Source organism: Gallus gallus, chromosome 21 (assembly GCF_016699485.2).
Source record: "Gallus gallus isolate bGalGal1 chromosome 21, bGalGal1.mat.broiler.GRCg7b, whole genome shotgun sequence".
In the NCBI taxonomy this organism is placed as follows: domain Eukaryota; kingdom Metazoa; phylum Chordata; class Aves; order Galliformes; family Phasianidae; genus Gallus; species Gallus gallus.
In genome coordinates this window covers 2,946,137-2,959,487 of record NC_052552.1, presented here as the reverse complement: position 1 = coordinate 2,959,487, position 13,351 = coordinate 2,946,137, and the positions used below count along the sequence as shown (strand labels likewise).

The 13,351-nt window shown below is 52.0% G+C and overlaps 1 protein-coding gene across 13 annotated transcripts in view; it reads left to right on the top strand.

Annotated features, from left to right (window-relative positions):
* SAMD11 (sterile alpha motif domain containing 11) overlaps window positions 1–13,351 on the top strand; it is a 117,152-nt gene that overhangs the window by 69,017 nt on the left and 34,784 nt on the right. For 12 of the 13 annotated variants that reach the window (XM_046903140.1, NM_001030877.3, NM_001397689.1 and 9 more), the window contains 2 exons: window positions 6,323–6,501; window positions 12,186–12,236. In XM_046903140.1, coding sequence (XP_046759096.1) covers window positions 6,323–6,501; window positions 12,186–12,236 — 230 coding nt within the window. The remainder of the gene's footprint in view (window positions 1–6,322; window positions 6,502–12,185; window positions 12,237–13,351) is intronic. The other variant, XM_046903138.1, reaches the window with a different exon arrangement.

Here is a 13,351-nt window from a genome sequence, read left to right as displayed (position 1 = left end):
GGTGCTGGCAGCCACATGGCAGCCCTGGTGGTGGCCCACTGCTTCCCACCTCCAGGCGATGCTGGTACCAGCCCCAAGACAGAGGGTTCCACCTTTACCACCCAAAGCACCCACCTTCCTCCTGGCTTTGATTTTGATCCTGGTTTCCACTCCCACAGGAGCCAAAGTTTCCCCCCAGCACAAAAAACCCACCCTTTGGTATTTCTTTTTTTTTTATTATTATTATTTTTCTTTTCCCTCCGAGCTTCTTGTTTTTATCCTTCTGATGAATTATTTACCTGTCTCTCGGGGTTGGGGCTTTTTATATTCTCTTTGTGTTGATCTTCAAAACACAGCCCTGCCAGCGCTCCCTGCCAGCACTCCCTTTCCTTGTGCTGCCTGCTCCCATTCAGCTCTGGGCTTCTGGAGGTGTGCAACCCAGGCTGTGACATCAGTGCATGGTCCTTGACCATGGATGTTAAGGGTGCTGTCTGGGTGCTGACACAAGGGCACGCCAGCCCTTAGCAAGGCCACGGGGCAGGAAGGGATGCCAGCAGGGGATTGGCACAGCAGGATGTGGGCGCATGGTACGCCTCGTGCCTGGTGCTCCCAGCCTCTCTCCTTTCATTAATTCCACCCCCCATTAAGGCTCTGAGGAAGCCTGTCTGGTGGTTGCTTAAAATTGGTTAATTTTTTATTGGATTTAAGTCAGACTTTGTGGTCCACCCCCCCTCGAGGACTGCAAGTGGGGAATGGAGGTCCAGGCTTTCTCCAGGTGAGGTAATTGCCTTTCCCTCACCCTCAGGTCCCGCACCCCGCTGGCTCTGCTCTGGGCTGAGAGGCTTTATCCCTGCAGCCCCAGCCATGTTGCATTACATTAAGCACACACACTGCAGCCCTCGGGCTGTTAACCCCCCCCATGTGCAAATAACCCGTGGTGGTCCAAGCAGAGTAACTCAACGTTTGGACCCTGCTCCAGCCTGATTCATTCCCACACCTGCGGGAGCGACCTGCAGAACTTGCTTGAGGCTCTGTCTCGTAAGTCGCATCCTCATTAGTGGGAATGGGAACAGCGCTGGCTGTTCTCCCTGCCCCACTGCCCTGCCTCTCCTCCCTGCTGGCATCCCAGCAGCACAGGGCCAGGCTGTGTTGCTGCAGAGCATAGGAGAGAAGCCTGTCCATCAGCCTGGGGTCACCGTAACTGCAGGTCGTGTGTTCGGGTCTCAAAACCTGCAGGAAATCAGCCCTTTGTTCCACGGCAAATAAAGCAGTCTATGGGGAAAATAACCATAAATGTTCATTATTTGTACAGGAAAATCAATCTGTAGGGCAATTGACCAAATAAAGTAATGCGATTTGCTGGGAAGTCCCCTCGGTGCAGTGGGGGGGGGGGTCTGAAGTGGGGGTGGCAGCGGTGGCTGCAGAGGTGGTGTTGGCAGCACGGGGGGGGGGGAGGGGAAGGGTGAAGGAAAGGCAAAAAGAGACCAAACAGAAACAAAGCAACAGCACAGAGCACCTTCTGCTGGGAAACCAGAAGGTAAAGTGCAGGCACTCCAGGTGGGAAGGTTAGAACAGACCTTGCAGATCCCCAACCCCAGCCCACCCACTGCTGGGAAGGTGCAGTGTCAGTCCTTGTTCTCCTGAGCAAAGCTTGTGTCTGTCTCCTTCTGTCTGAGCACACTTGGAAACCTCTGGGATCTCCAAGAATTGCTTTCAGCACACAAACCACAGCTCCGTTCCTCTTGCTGGATTGTTTCAGCCTTGCTGGGAAAGGCTGTGTTCTCTCAGACCTGATACCAAACGTTAATTCCTGGGGGAATGGTGGACATGGTTTTGTTCTCTCGTCCTTCTCCAGCCCAGCAGCAGAGCAGGGAGGTGTGAGGAGCGTCTGAATGCATCTGTGCCCTTTTGTTCCTTGTCTCTTCACCAGAGTGGAAGAGCGAGGAAGGAAGGAACCAAAGGGGGAAATGCACGAGTTTGCTTTTATTCAGGAGACAGCATCGGTGTACCACGTCCTCAGTTGGTGTCACTTAGCTGTGGCTCCCTTAATACTGACTTACATTGCCTGAGGACCTGGCTTCAAATCTCCGCTTCTGTCTTTGCAACCTCAGACTGAAAGATGGGCAGAGTTATTTGATGTGGGACAGGCACAGAAAGCAAAGAGCACAGCACTCCTCAGCACTCTTCCCAGGAGGATTTGACAGTGGGTAGCTCCAGAGGGCTGATAGATTCCCTATCCTGGACGATTTCCTTTCAAAGGCTGTGAGTTCCAGTTGGCTCTTCCAGAAGAGCATAGCTCTGAGTCTATTAACAAATCATCCTCGAGGCTTTATAACTCACTCAGAGGTAATAAATGGGAAACACTCCCTTCTGCTCACAGATCTTGTCCATCTGCTTCTTCAGGGCTTCGGGAAATAATGTTGTTAATATTGATAGGGAGAGCTGCTCTTCTCTGCAACTTTCTTTTGGTTTAAAGCACGTGTTTCCTGCAGCCATAGTAGTACCTACAGCCCTGTTGTGTGTCCCACCAAGACATCCTTCTGTGTCCCCAACCCTTACAGTGTAAGCAATACAAGGGACAGAGAGCATTCTGATGGCCCCTTGTAGCAGGATGCTGAGCACGATGTTGTTGGGTTGCTTGGGATCACGGTGGCTGGGAGAGGAAGCAGAGCTGTGCATTGCAGAACTCATGTGGTTGGATGGACCAACACCATGCAGTGATTGCCCAGCATTGCTCTGCCTCCCAGACATCAGAGCTGGGTCAGCTATCCTGCAATCAATGCAAGGGCCAACATGACCTACATGGATTAACAGAGGGTACCACCAGGCTTGTATGTGAAGAAAATACTCCAGGAAGAAAGTAGGAGTGTACTTTCACCTATTGAAAACAACCATGTAAAAAGAAGTACTCTGCCCAGATTGAGAATTGTCTGTCCAAACAACAGATCTCTCTTCTGCAAAGTTGCAGGGTGGGATTGGCTGCTGGGGAACGATGGCCTGGTGGTTGCTTGTCTTTTTGGCTGCTGAGCAGTGTAAGTATTGCACTGCAGATGGTGGCTGAGCAAAAAGGAGAGGAAGAATAAGCTCAGAGGGATGCATTTGTCCTTAATGCATTCCACCTGTAAATGTCAGTGCTCTTCATCAAAGCGTGGAGGTGACACTCCTGTAGGAAGGGAAGCATGGCACGCAGGGATGTGACTTACTGACTTACCTGTGCAACAAGCTGTGGGCAAAGCTGGTGTAGAATCAAGGTTTTCTAATGTCTTCTTCATGAGATTGAAAACCAAGGCTGGCCTGGACCTTGGTGCTCCTCATGTGTATGGGTTGTGAGATGGGGAACGGCAAAGGTGGGGTCCCATCAGCCCATGGGGTGCCACGCACCTGTAGGGGATGCCATCAACTCATGGGATGGCATCAGCCCATGGGGTGCCATCAACCCATGGGAAGCGATCAGCCCATGGGGTGCCATTCACCTGTAGGATGCCATCGACTCATGGGTTGTCATCAGCCCATGGGAAGCCATCAGCCCATTGGGTGCCATGTGCTTGTAGGATGCCATCAACCCATGGGAGGCCATCAACCCATGGGAAGCCATCAACCCATTGAGTGCCATCAGCCCATGGGATGCCTGTGGGATGCCATCAACCCATGGGATGCCATATGCTTTTAGGATGATGGCTACAGGTTTCTAATGAAGGCCCAGGGGAGAGGATTAGCTGGGCAGGTACCTGCCCCTTTCCTGGCTGTTTTTGCTCATCTCAGCCAGAGCTAAATGTGAACGCTGCCATTTCTCTGACGAGGGGTGTGTGGGCTCCGTGGGTGTGTAATTTCCCTAATCAAAGCCATTTGGTTGGGTTGCTGTTTGTAAAAGAAAAAGATTCCAGGCTCTCGGAGCCTCCCCCTTTCCTTTTCCATATCTTTATTATCAATTAAAAAAGAGAGAAAATGCTGTCTGGGCTTGAGGATTTCCTTCGCATATGGAATAGATTTAGCATTCCTCAGCTCCCAGCATTGGCAGCACACCAACCTCCCTTCAATCCCCCCCCCCCCCCCCCCAGCCCCTCCTGCTCCCTGTGTCTCCCAGACCATGCATTCCAAAGGAAAGCACGTGCTGTTGTTGCTGCAGTTGAGTTGTTTTGGTGGTTTGTCGTTGTTTTGGTTATTTTTAATCCAATAGAAATGACATTTGCAGAGGGTTGAATCACGGGCACGTGAGCTGTCTGCAAACAGCCCCGCATCTGTGTGTACACTCCGGAAGCATTTGCATTCCCATGCATTGGGGTTGGGATGCTGATGGAGCATCCCAATGGGGACGGCGGCTGCTCATCTCCTTGCTCTGCTCCCTGCAGGGTCTGGCAGTGCCCAGGCAAGCTGGGAATGGGGATTCTGGCAGACATAACACCTTGGGAGGCCCCCAGCAAGCTCTTAAAGCTGTGTGAATAACTGATAGTTTATTGGCGGGGGTCATTAAAAAGGGTTGGGGTGATGAGATGCAGGGCAGGCCATGCCACGCAGTGCTCACAGAACAAATGACACCTCACGGTGAGTGCTCTGGGTTCATAAGGTCCTGCTTTCCTTCGTGTTTTCGTAGTGATTTTACATCCTCGTGGTTCTGAGATGAAGTGGTAGACAAGGATGCTCCAGCAGCACGATGCAGGCGTGCGGATCTGCTGCTGGGTACCTCCAAAGCACAGCTGATCCACTGGAGGTGAACCTAAGAGGGTTGCTTCCATCTGTTGTGATTTTCTGAGAACGTAGACAGTAAAATGAAATACCCCCCAACCTCAGGGCAAGAATAAATGCAGCTTTGGAAAAGGCATTCGGAGAGCTGGGGTGCACATGGCTGCAAGGACACGGGGCTGCTGTGTTGTCCATCTGCTGGTGTGTTTGTGCTCAAGGGGAGCAGCTGGTTGTGGGTTGATACCTACACAGGTGTCTGTATGTGTATTGAATGTAGGAATGCCTATGTGATACATGCATATATACGTGTATTTCTATACTGGAGTGTGTATGTTTGCTGCATGATTAGGTGTAAGGGGAGGGATTTCAGGAAGGCAACGGATGAGCATCTGGAGGAGGGTGCTGCTGCTTGGGGGGCTGCGTGTCCTGCTTTCACACCTCCCCTCTTGCTGCACTCATGCTCTCATTAGGGTTGATGAGTCCCTGGGTAGTCACTGAGGCCTGGTAACTGCTCGGAGGCACCGTAATGGCCATAAAAGGATTTGGAGTATCCAGTCAGTGCTGTTCTCTTCATCCTGTGAAGCCACAGCAGAGAGCGGATGGCAGTTACTTCAATGCCAATTGCAGCTTCAGAATAATGCATCACACTCCAGCCCGGGCTGAGACCTGCTGGCAGCAGTGCCCTCCCCTCCTGGCATTGCATTTTTCCTCCTACGTGTGAGTTTTCCCCTCCCTAAGCCAGCTCGCTTCCCCTCTTGCTGGGCTCCTGCAGCTCTCATGCAGCTGTGTGCTCAGCTTGGAAGCGCACCAGGATGGGACGGCTCATGTGCCTCCTTGGGTTGATGCCTTCCAGATGGATTTAGCTAATTATCACCACGATTAGGGCTCCCTCTTAATGGCCACCACTGGAAATTTATTGACGGAGGTAAACAAGAAGCTTGCATTTTTTCTTGGTGGAAAGTTCCTCGTTTGCTTAATGCAAAGCACATGGGCTGAGCCTTGCTCTGCTGCCCCCTGCAAAGCCCACCTGGCTTTCCCAGCACAATCCCATCTCACCAGGTTGGGCTGGGAGGTCGGAGTTGCATTTGCTTGACCCTTTTCATGCACCTTTCTTCATTTTGTTCCAATCCTTGCTTAAAAACATGCTGCTTCTCTTCGATTTATCCTCGCCAACTGTGTGCTGTATGGGAGACAAACCTGGCTTGTGAAGGCAAGCAAAAGCATTAGGGATTATTGGGATCATGTCTTTGCTGTGCCGTGGCCAGAGGTTGCCTTTCACCTGTTGTGCTGTGATAGTTGGCAGCATTGGGTAGGAGATACTCCATAGGGAGGGGCTGGAGCCTTAACTGTGCTCCATTCCACCTTCCTTTCCTATTGGCATGGCTGAGACACAGTGTAGGGGCGAAGAGGTGGGGAGAGGCTGGAACTGCATGGCTTGAATGGTAGAGCTGGAAGAGCAGGGTGTGGATGTGTCTCTGCTGGAAAGTCTTTGCAGGCAGGCAGCACCCTCTGTACCTGTTTGGAATCTGGACTCTTAACTCATTGCCTTCCAGGGCGACCATTGGAGAGGAGCTTCTTGGTGATGGGTTGTCTAACCAAATCCTTCTTTTCTTCTTTCTCTCTCCCATTGTTTCCCATTCCAACTGATTCTGCCCTGTGCCAGAACCGGGGTCGCCTGGCAGAGAAGAGGACGATCCCCCTGCCCCCAACCAGGATCCCCAAGAAAGAGCTGACCTCCATTTTCTCGCATAGTGACGACAGCGAAGAGAGTGACAAGGGCAATGGTCAGCACCCCGAAGTGAAGCAGGAAGAGGATCTCCATATCAATATCATGAAAAGAAGGTACTTTCCAGCGTCTTGTTGACATTGCAAGAGCAAAGGCACAGAAATGTGGGCAGTGGGCGACCAGCTGTGTGGGCTGCCCACTGGAGTCACCTCCAGGCCTTGAAATTCAAGTGTGGGGTCCCGTTGGGCTTCAGAAGGAGCAGTGGGATCCTCTCTTGGGATTGCTCGCTCCTCTTTGGGGTGAATAGGGCTGTAGGGGGCTGTGCATCCTGAGCCCTGTGTTTGCACTGAAGGCATCTGTGTTTGCAGACTGATTTTTGTTGCGTCCTCAATCCATTGTTCTGCATCTCTGTGCCTGAGGAGCCAATGAACTGCATGACCAAGGAGCCATATGGACAGTGCACAGCAGTGAATGGGTCAGAAGTCCTGCCTTTTGCTCTCATTTGCCCAGAAATTCTGATGCAGTAGAAACGGGGTGGTTTATTGTTGGTGAGCAAAGCTTTGGGTGGAGGTAGCAGCAACGATGGGTGTTACGTGTACTTAATGATGAGTGTCAAAGAGCATCTCCTGGTCCCAGGAGTGCCTCTGTAGTGCAAAAGGAGGTGTAATGGGGTTGCAGGAGGCAGTCAGACACCTCAACACTGAGATGCTGGGGCTGCGTCTCGCTCAGTACCCCATATGTTCCCCTTAGAGGGGGAGGAGAAGGGATTGCTCTGAGTTGCCTTCTGGTGGCTGTCACTTGGGCTCTCATGTAAAGTCTTAGTGCCAGTAATATTCAGCTGCAAAATTTGGGGTTCCCTCATCCCTCTGAAGAAATATGATGTTTAGAAGACCTGTAGCTGCAGGGAAATAAATAGCTGAAGGCACAGTGTCTCAGCCTCCCATGCATATCATTGCAACTCATCTTGATTGTCATCTTTCTCTGATGCATAAAATCACTCAGATCCTAAGACAAGCCCTATAAAAACAGAGGAGTGGAAACCAAAGGCATGTAATTGCTTTTCTTATGTTTTATGTGCTTCTCACTCCCGAGGAGATGAGCTGTTTCCCCCCTTGGCTTCCAGCAGATGCCAGTACATTCAGCTTGGAAGCAGGGAGACCAAACAGCCAGCACTTCTCATAAAGCCCACCTGTAATTAAAGCCTGGGTGATCAATGACAGCAGTGCTGGGGGTTCGCACTGGGAAATAAGAGGTGTTTAGGGATGTGTCTGCCCTGTGCATGTGCACGGGGGGAGAGGGTGCAGAGGGAGCCCTCCTTCTCAGGTTTGGGACAGCATCCTTCTCCATCCGCTTCCTTTAATTATGGTTTTCATTTTGCCAAATGAAGGAGCTGGCTTTTCTCACTCAGCGGCTCCCAGTGCGTTGCCTGGGAGGCCTCATGCTGGCCCCAGCAAGGAGTGATGGTGCAGACAGCGTGCAGACACGCCAGCTGGGCCTGCACAGCCAGCCCCCCATCTGCTGCTGCCCCTAATTCACCTGTTGTGTGCTCCCTGGCTGCGATGGATTGGGCTGCGGCTTTATTGCCTCCCACCGAGAGGGAGAAATAGGTTAAACTGTGATAGCAGGAGGACAGGGTTGGGGCCCGAGCAAAGCTGTGTTGTTGTCCCATACCGCAGTGGCCCCCATGCACCCCTGTGTGCAGCTGCTCTTACAACAGTTGCATCATTGCTTTGCACATTGCTGCCTTTCCCCCCCCCCCCTTTTTTCTGTTTTCTTTATATTGACTGTCCCCTCTCGCTGTGGTGTGAGGGGATGCTGTGTGCTGCTCCAAGGGGTGAGAAGAGGGGCCAGGAGCTTAGTCTGTTGGTTCATCCCTCATCCCAGTCTCCCTTATGTGGACCCTTAGGCTCCAGCTTATGGCAGTGGCCTTCAGAGGAGGTATAAGCACTGAAGGAGCTGCCGTGGGGTGTTCTGTTATCATAGAACCACAGAATGAGTTGAGTTGGAAGGGACCATTAAAGGCCTTCTGGTCCCACTGCCCTGCAGTGAATGGGGACACCCACAGCTCCGTTGTGTGCTCAGGGCCCCAGCCTAGGAAGGAGCAGAGAGCTGCTATCTATGCCTGGAGCTGATGCATTTCACTGCACGCCAGCTTATTTCCCAGCAAGTCCTTGCAAAACTGTGTCACTTTGCTGCCTTGCACATGTGTGATAAAGCCGAGGGAGCCGAGTCTTGCACCGTAAGGAGCTTGGCTCATCTGCTTAGAAATCCAGGTGACCCAGGCTTAGAGGTGAGTGTTTCTCATCTTGTAGTGAGACCCTCTGAGTCCTCCTTAGCCTGCTTTGCAGGGTGTGTTAAGTAGCCGTGGTGTTATGCCGCCTGTCTGGAAAACAGAGGGCTTAAAATCTTGTCTCATATAACCAGAGGCATCTGCTGAGCTTGATACCATAGCTTGATACCCAGACTGTAAGCACGGAGGGAAGAAGCTCTGAGGATTATTGGGGCAGTGCTGCAGAGCAGTAGCCTTTTTCCTTCGATCACAGTGCTGGTTCCACTGCTCTCTTCCAGCCTCACTGCGTGCAGCACTGCGTTGCCGTTCTGCCTGTGGCTGTCCCAGTGCTTGATGAGGTTCCCTGTCTGGCTCTGGAAGTTACTGAGTGGCCAACGTGCTCCTCCACGTGCTTCAGGCCTGTGAGGTTGACATGGAATGAACGCAGAACTGCTTCTGCTGTCCTCTCACTTGACCTCCTGAGATGCTGTGTTTCTTTCACAGCCTCCACTGGCTATTTTGTGATAATTGGCAACACGGAGGCAGCCCCTTCTTCCTTCCTCCACAGCTCATCATTTGCTTTTCCTCTCCTTTCCCTTTCCTCCCCCCTCCCCTCTTTCTGAACCATGCACTGCTTAATAACAGCCACCATATTCAATTAAAGATCCATCTGGGAAGCGAAGGCTGGGCTTGGTTCGGGGTGCCAGGAAGCGTGTCGTGGTCCTAATGAGGCCATATATTTGTGGAGGGAGAGCAGGAAAATGGCTCATTCTCAGGGATGCTGTGGGAAAAGAAGTAAGAAATGGGAAGAAGTCCCTTCTTGCCCAAGGAGGTGGGAGACTGGAAAGGAGGTGAAGTGTGAGGTGGGGAGCAAACAAAATCCTGAGCCATGAGTGCTCCTGGTCGCTGCCTGTAGCTCCCTGCAGCTGGCCTTACCAATCAGCAAGGATGGAAAAGGCCTCTAAGATCATCAAGTCCAATCAACCCATCAGCTCATCAACCCATCCCCTCCATGCCCACTTCACAGCATCACTTCCATGGTGGAGTGTAGCCAAGACACCCCAAATCCAGGTGTCAGTCTTGCTGGAATCTTGAGGTTGCTCTTGCATGCAGAGAGCCCCAGTTGTGCTATAAAACAGAATGATGCAGATAGGCTCCATCCAGCACAGCGCTGGCCCTGGAGCAAAGGGGAGGAGGAAGGGACAGCTGCAGGGGAGAGGTGGGATGTGGCTGCACAGCGCTCGCCACGTGGCCATGGGAGCAGGCTGGCCTGGGGCAGGGGCTGAGCATCAGGATGGCTCACTGCTTTGGCCTCACTGCTGCCAAAGAAGCTTGCAGGGTCCTCTGGGGTCCAAGGGAATGATGGGGAAGGGAAAACGAAAAGTGAAAAAAAACAACTCGAGAATTAAAAACTATCCCAGCTGCACTCCCTTATTTTGCCAGCTCTGTCACTTGCTTTCCTGGGCTGGATTCTCATCCCGGCGATGCCTCGAGTAGCCTCAGCCCTTCCTGTTACATCATCCCTTTGGGGTTGTTTTGCATGCATGTATGAGTGACTTCACCCTCTGCACAGACCCAGCCCTGACACCTCCTCGCTGAGGTGCTGACCCATACACAGCTGTGGAGCCCATGAGCAGCTCCACGTGGGGCCCTGGGCTGCTGGGCTGAGCTTTGCAACAGATCACCCCATGTCAGAGACCCCGGGTGGGTGAGGAGGTAGAGGGCAGTTAGCCATGCCGTGGGGCTGGTGTGCATTTTATCCCCCTTCTTTTCTGTTATTAATTTATAAGGAACTGTCTCCCTCTCACCGTTCCCCATGCAACCCAAGGACAGGCTCGTGCAGCTGATAGCCTGCAAATTATTAGTAATTTGATTTCAATTGGATGAATAAGCCGTTAAAGCAAAATGTGCATTAGGCTCAGAAATCTAATTGGTGATAACGGCGGAGAGACGTGGAAGGAGTGCTTGGTTCTGCTCCCTATCCCTGCCCCCCCCCCCCCCCAAAAAAAAGGTAATTAGGATTTAATTTCATTCTCACCTATTCATTTGTCTAAATATGGATGTTTAATTATCCATCTCGGCTGATAGCTGCCCCGGTGTGGATCTGAGGCTTTCCCTCCCTTGCTTACAGCACTCCCAAGCAGTGTCCCTGCTCTTTGAAGTAGGCTGGTGCTGAGGCTCATTGCGGATGGTTGTTCCTCCATTTATTTACTTATTCATTTTGCAGGGCACCAAACAATGCTTAATAGGCAGAAAAGGAGGGGCACGGCGTCCCCCGGCTCCATTCCCAGGGGGTTTTGTGCATGTCATCCAGGGAGCAGAGCAAAATCAGCCCCACCAACAGCACTGTTGTGTGGGCAGGGTTGGTGCTCCTGGGCCATAAGAACCACGAGGAGCTGGAGTTTGCTTGGAGCTTTGGGTTCTGTTTCTGTTTGCAGATGAAAAGCTGGGGAGACAGAAAGCCAGGGTGGGTTTTCTGAACCACTGTATCTGAAGAATAGGGAAGCCTGGGTACATGTGGAACTAATAAATACAGTTCTGAGCACAGCTCTATCGGTGGAACTTAATATCTTATAAAATCTAACCCTAAAAGAAGTACTCACCCCTGTAAGAACGGCTCAGAGATCAGCAGGACTCCTTTCTGAGCTGCTCTGTGGGGTGAGCACAAAGGCAGGCATGCGTTGGGGGGACTCACAGCCCTGGATGTGCAATTATTTCCATGCCAAGCGCTGTTCTCAGCTGATTTCTGAGCAGTGCTTAAGTCCCATTGACTTCACTGCTCATGCTGAAGTGCTTGCTGGCCCAGTTCAGAGCACATTCAAATCAGGCAGGCTTGCACGAGGCTCATTCCGCCGCCCTCGGCTCACGCTGCTGCTTTTCCTATGGGGCTGCTCATCAATCACCCTGACGGGGAGGGACAGCGGGGGTCACGGCCCTGCTGGGGGTGGCAGGGGAGCAGTGCTCCCAGTAGCATGCCAAGACAGCAGAGCACAGGTCAGGCGTCTGCCTGAGCCCCCGGGGCTGGCATGGATGCTGCCTGGTTGGAAAGAGGAGAAAAGGGGGGGGGGGGGCGAGAAAAGCCAGCACAACCCGTGGCTGCCCTGCCTTGATTGAGGATGTTATTCATCTCGAATCTGCTGTTCCTGCTTGTCTGCAGGCAGAGTGACAGAGTATGGGAAATTAATTTCCGAGGTGGGAAATTGCTAATAATTTATTTACAGCCAGGCCAGGCGTGGAGGAGGGAGTGCAGTGCGGAGATGTTTGGGTTTTCTTCTTAAAATGTCAGTGCTTAGCTCTTCCTGCGTTAGCTGGGACAACACCTTGCAGCCCTTGGGCGTGTTGGGAAGCCTGCTGCACCAGCGGGGCTCCTTCCCCATGCAGGTCTCACTGCCAGCACAGTGGGACCCATGGGACACGTGGGGCTGGCTGTGCCTGCAGCACAGGGGCAGAGCTGGGGAGAGGGTGGGTCACGATGGCAAAGGATGCCGTGTTCAGCATGTGCCATTGACATCTCTGTTTGTTTGTTGACAGGATACACACCCACTGGGATTTAAACATCTCCTTCCGAGAGACCTCTTGCAGGTACCATTTTGGGGCACCCTCTTTGTATGGTAGGCTAAGTGTTTATGGTATGTTACTGGCATATGGATGCTGTTAGATGTAAATGAATGTTTCTGATTGTCGGTCCTATGGGGTTTTTCTTCCTTCTTTTTCTTTCTCCCCTTCCCAAATATCCTTCCATCTATTCTTTTGTTTTGGGAAAAGTTCTCCTGGGGGGAAAACTGCCTCTTTTGAAAGAGAGAATTGATTGGCCTTGGTTGACAAACAGTTGACCATGAGTCAGCAGCGAGCCCTGCTGGCCAAGAAGGCCGTTGGTGTCCTGGTTGACCAGCAGTTGACCAGTGGTTGACCAACAGTTGTCCAGCAGTTGACCATGAGCCTGCAGTGAGCCCTGGCGGTCAAGAAGGCCAATGGTGTCCTGGTTGACCAACAGTTGACCAATGGTTGACAGTGAACCATCAGTGAGCCCTGGTGGCCAATAAGGTCAATGATGTCCTGGTTGACCAATGGTTGACCAGCAGTTAACCAACAGTTGACCGTGAACCAGCAAGGAGCCTTGCTGGACAAGCAGGCCAGTGGTACCCTGGGGTGCACTGCACAGAGCATGGCCAGCTCTGTCCATTAGAAACAGCCCAGTGCTGTTTTTGATGTGTGTTTACTGTAGTACTGTGTGTGTACTGTGTTTTTGGAAGAATGTGAGACTGAGGTGGCCCAGATGTATGTGTGTCCTTACTGGCGTGGGAGTGTATCTTGTTTGCAAAAGTGATGCTTTGCACAAAAGGCTTGAAGCAGGGGGCAGAAGCACCGAGGAGCAAGAAGCACCGAGGACTTTCCTTTGTGTTAGAAGCAGTTTCTGGTGCTTTGTTTAAACTTCCTGTTCAGTTGCAGATTAAAAACCAGTAGGAAAGTATTAGTCCAACTGCTGCTGCTGCAGCATGTATAAGCCAATGCAGGTTTTACTCTAGAAGACACTGTTTAACAGCTTCAGAAGGGCATTCGTCTCAGCGTTGTGGCCGATGTAGGCATCAGAGATAGGAGGAGGGAGTATCAGAGGTGACTCCCAGCTCCATCATGTGCCTTTCACATGCAGTGCTGAGTTCTGCCTCCGTTCTGCTCCAGGGTGAGGTGGGCAGAGA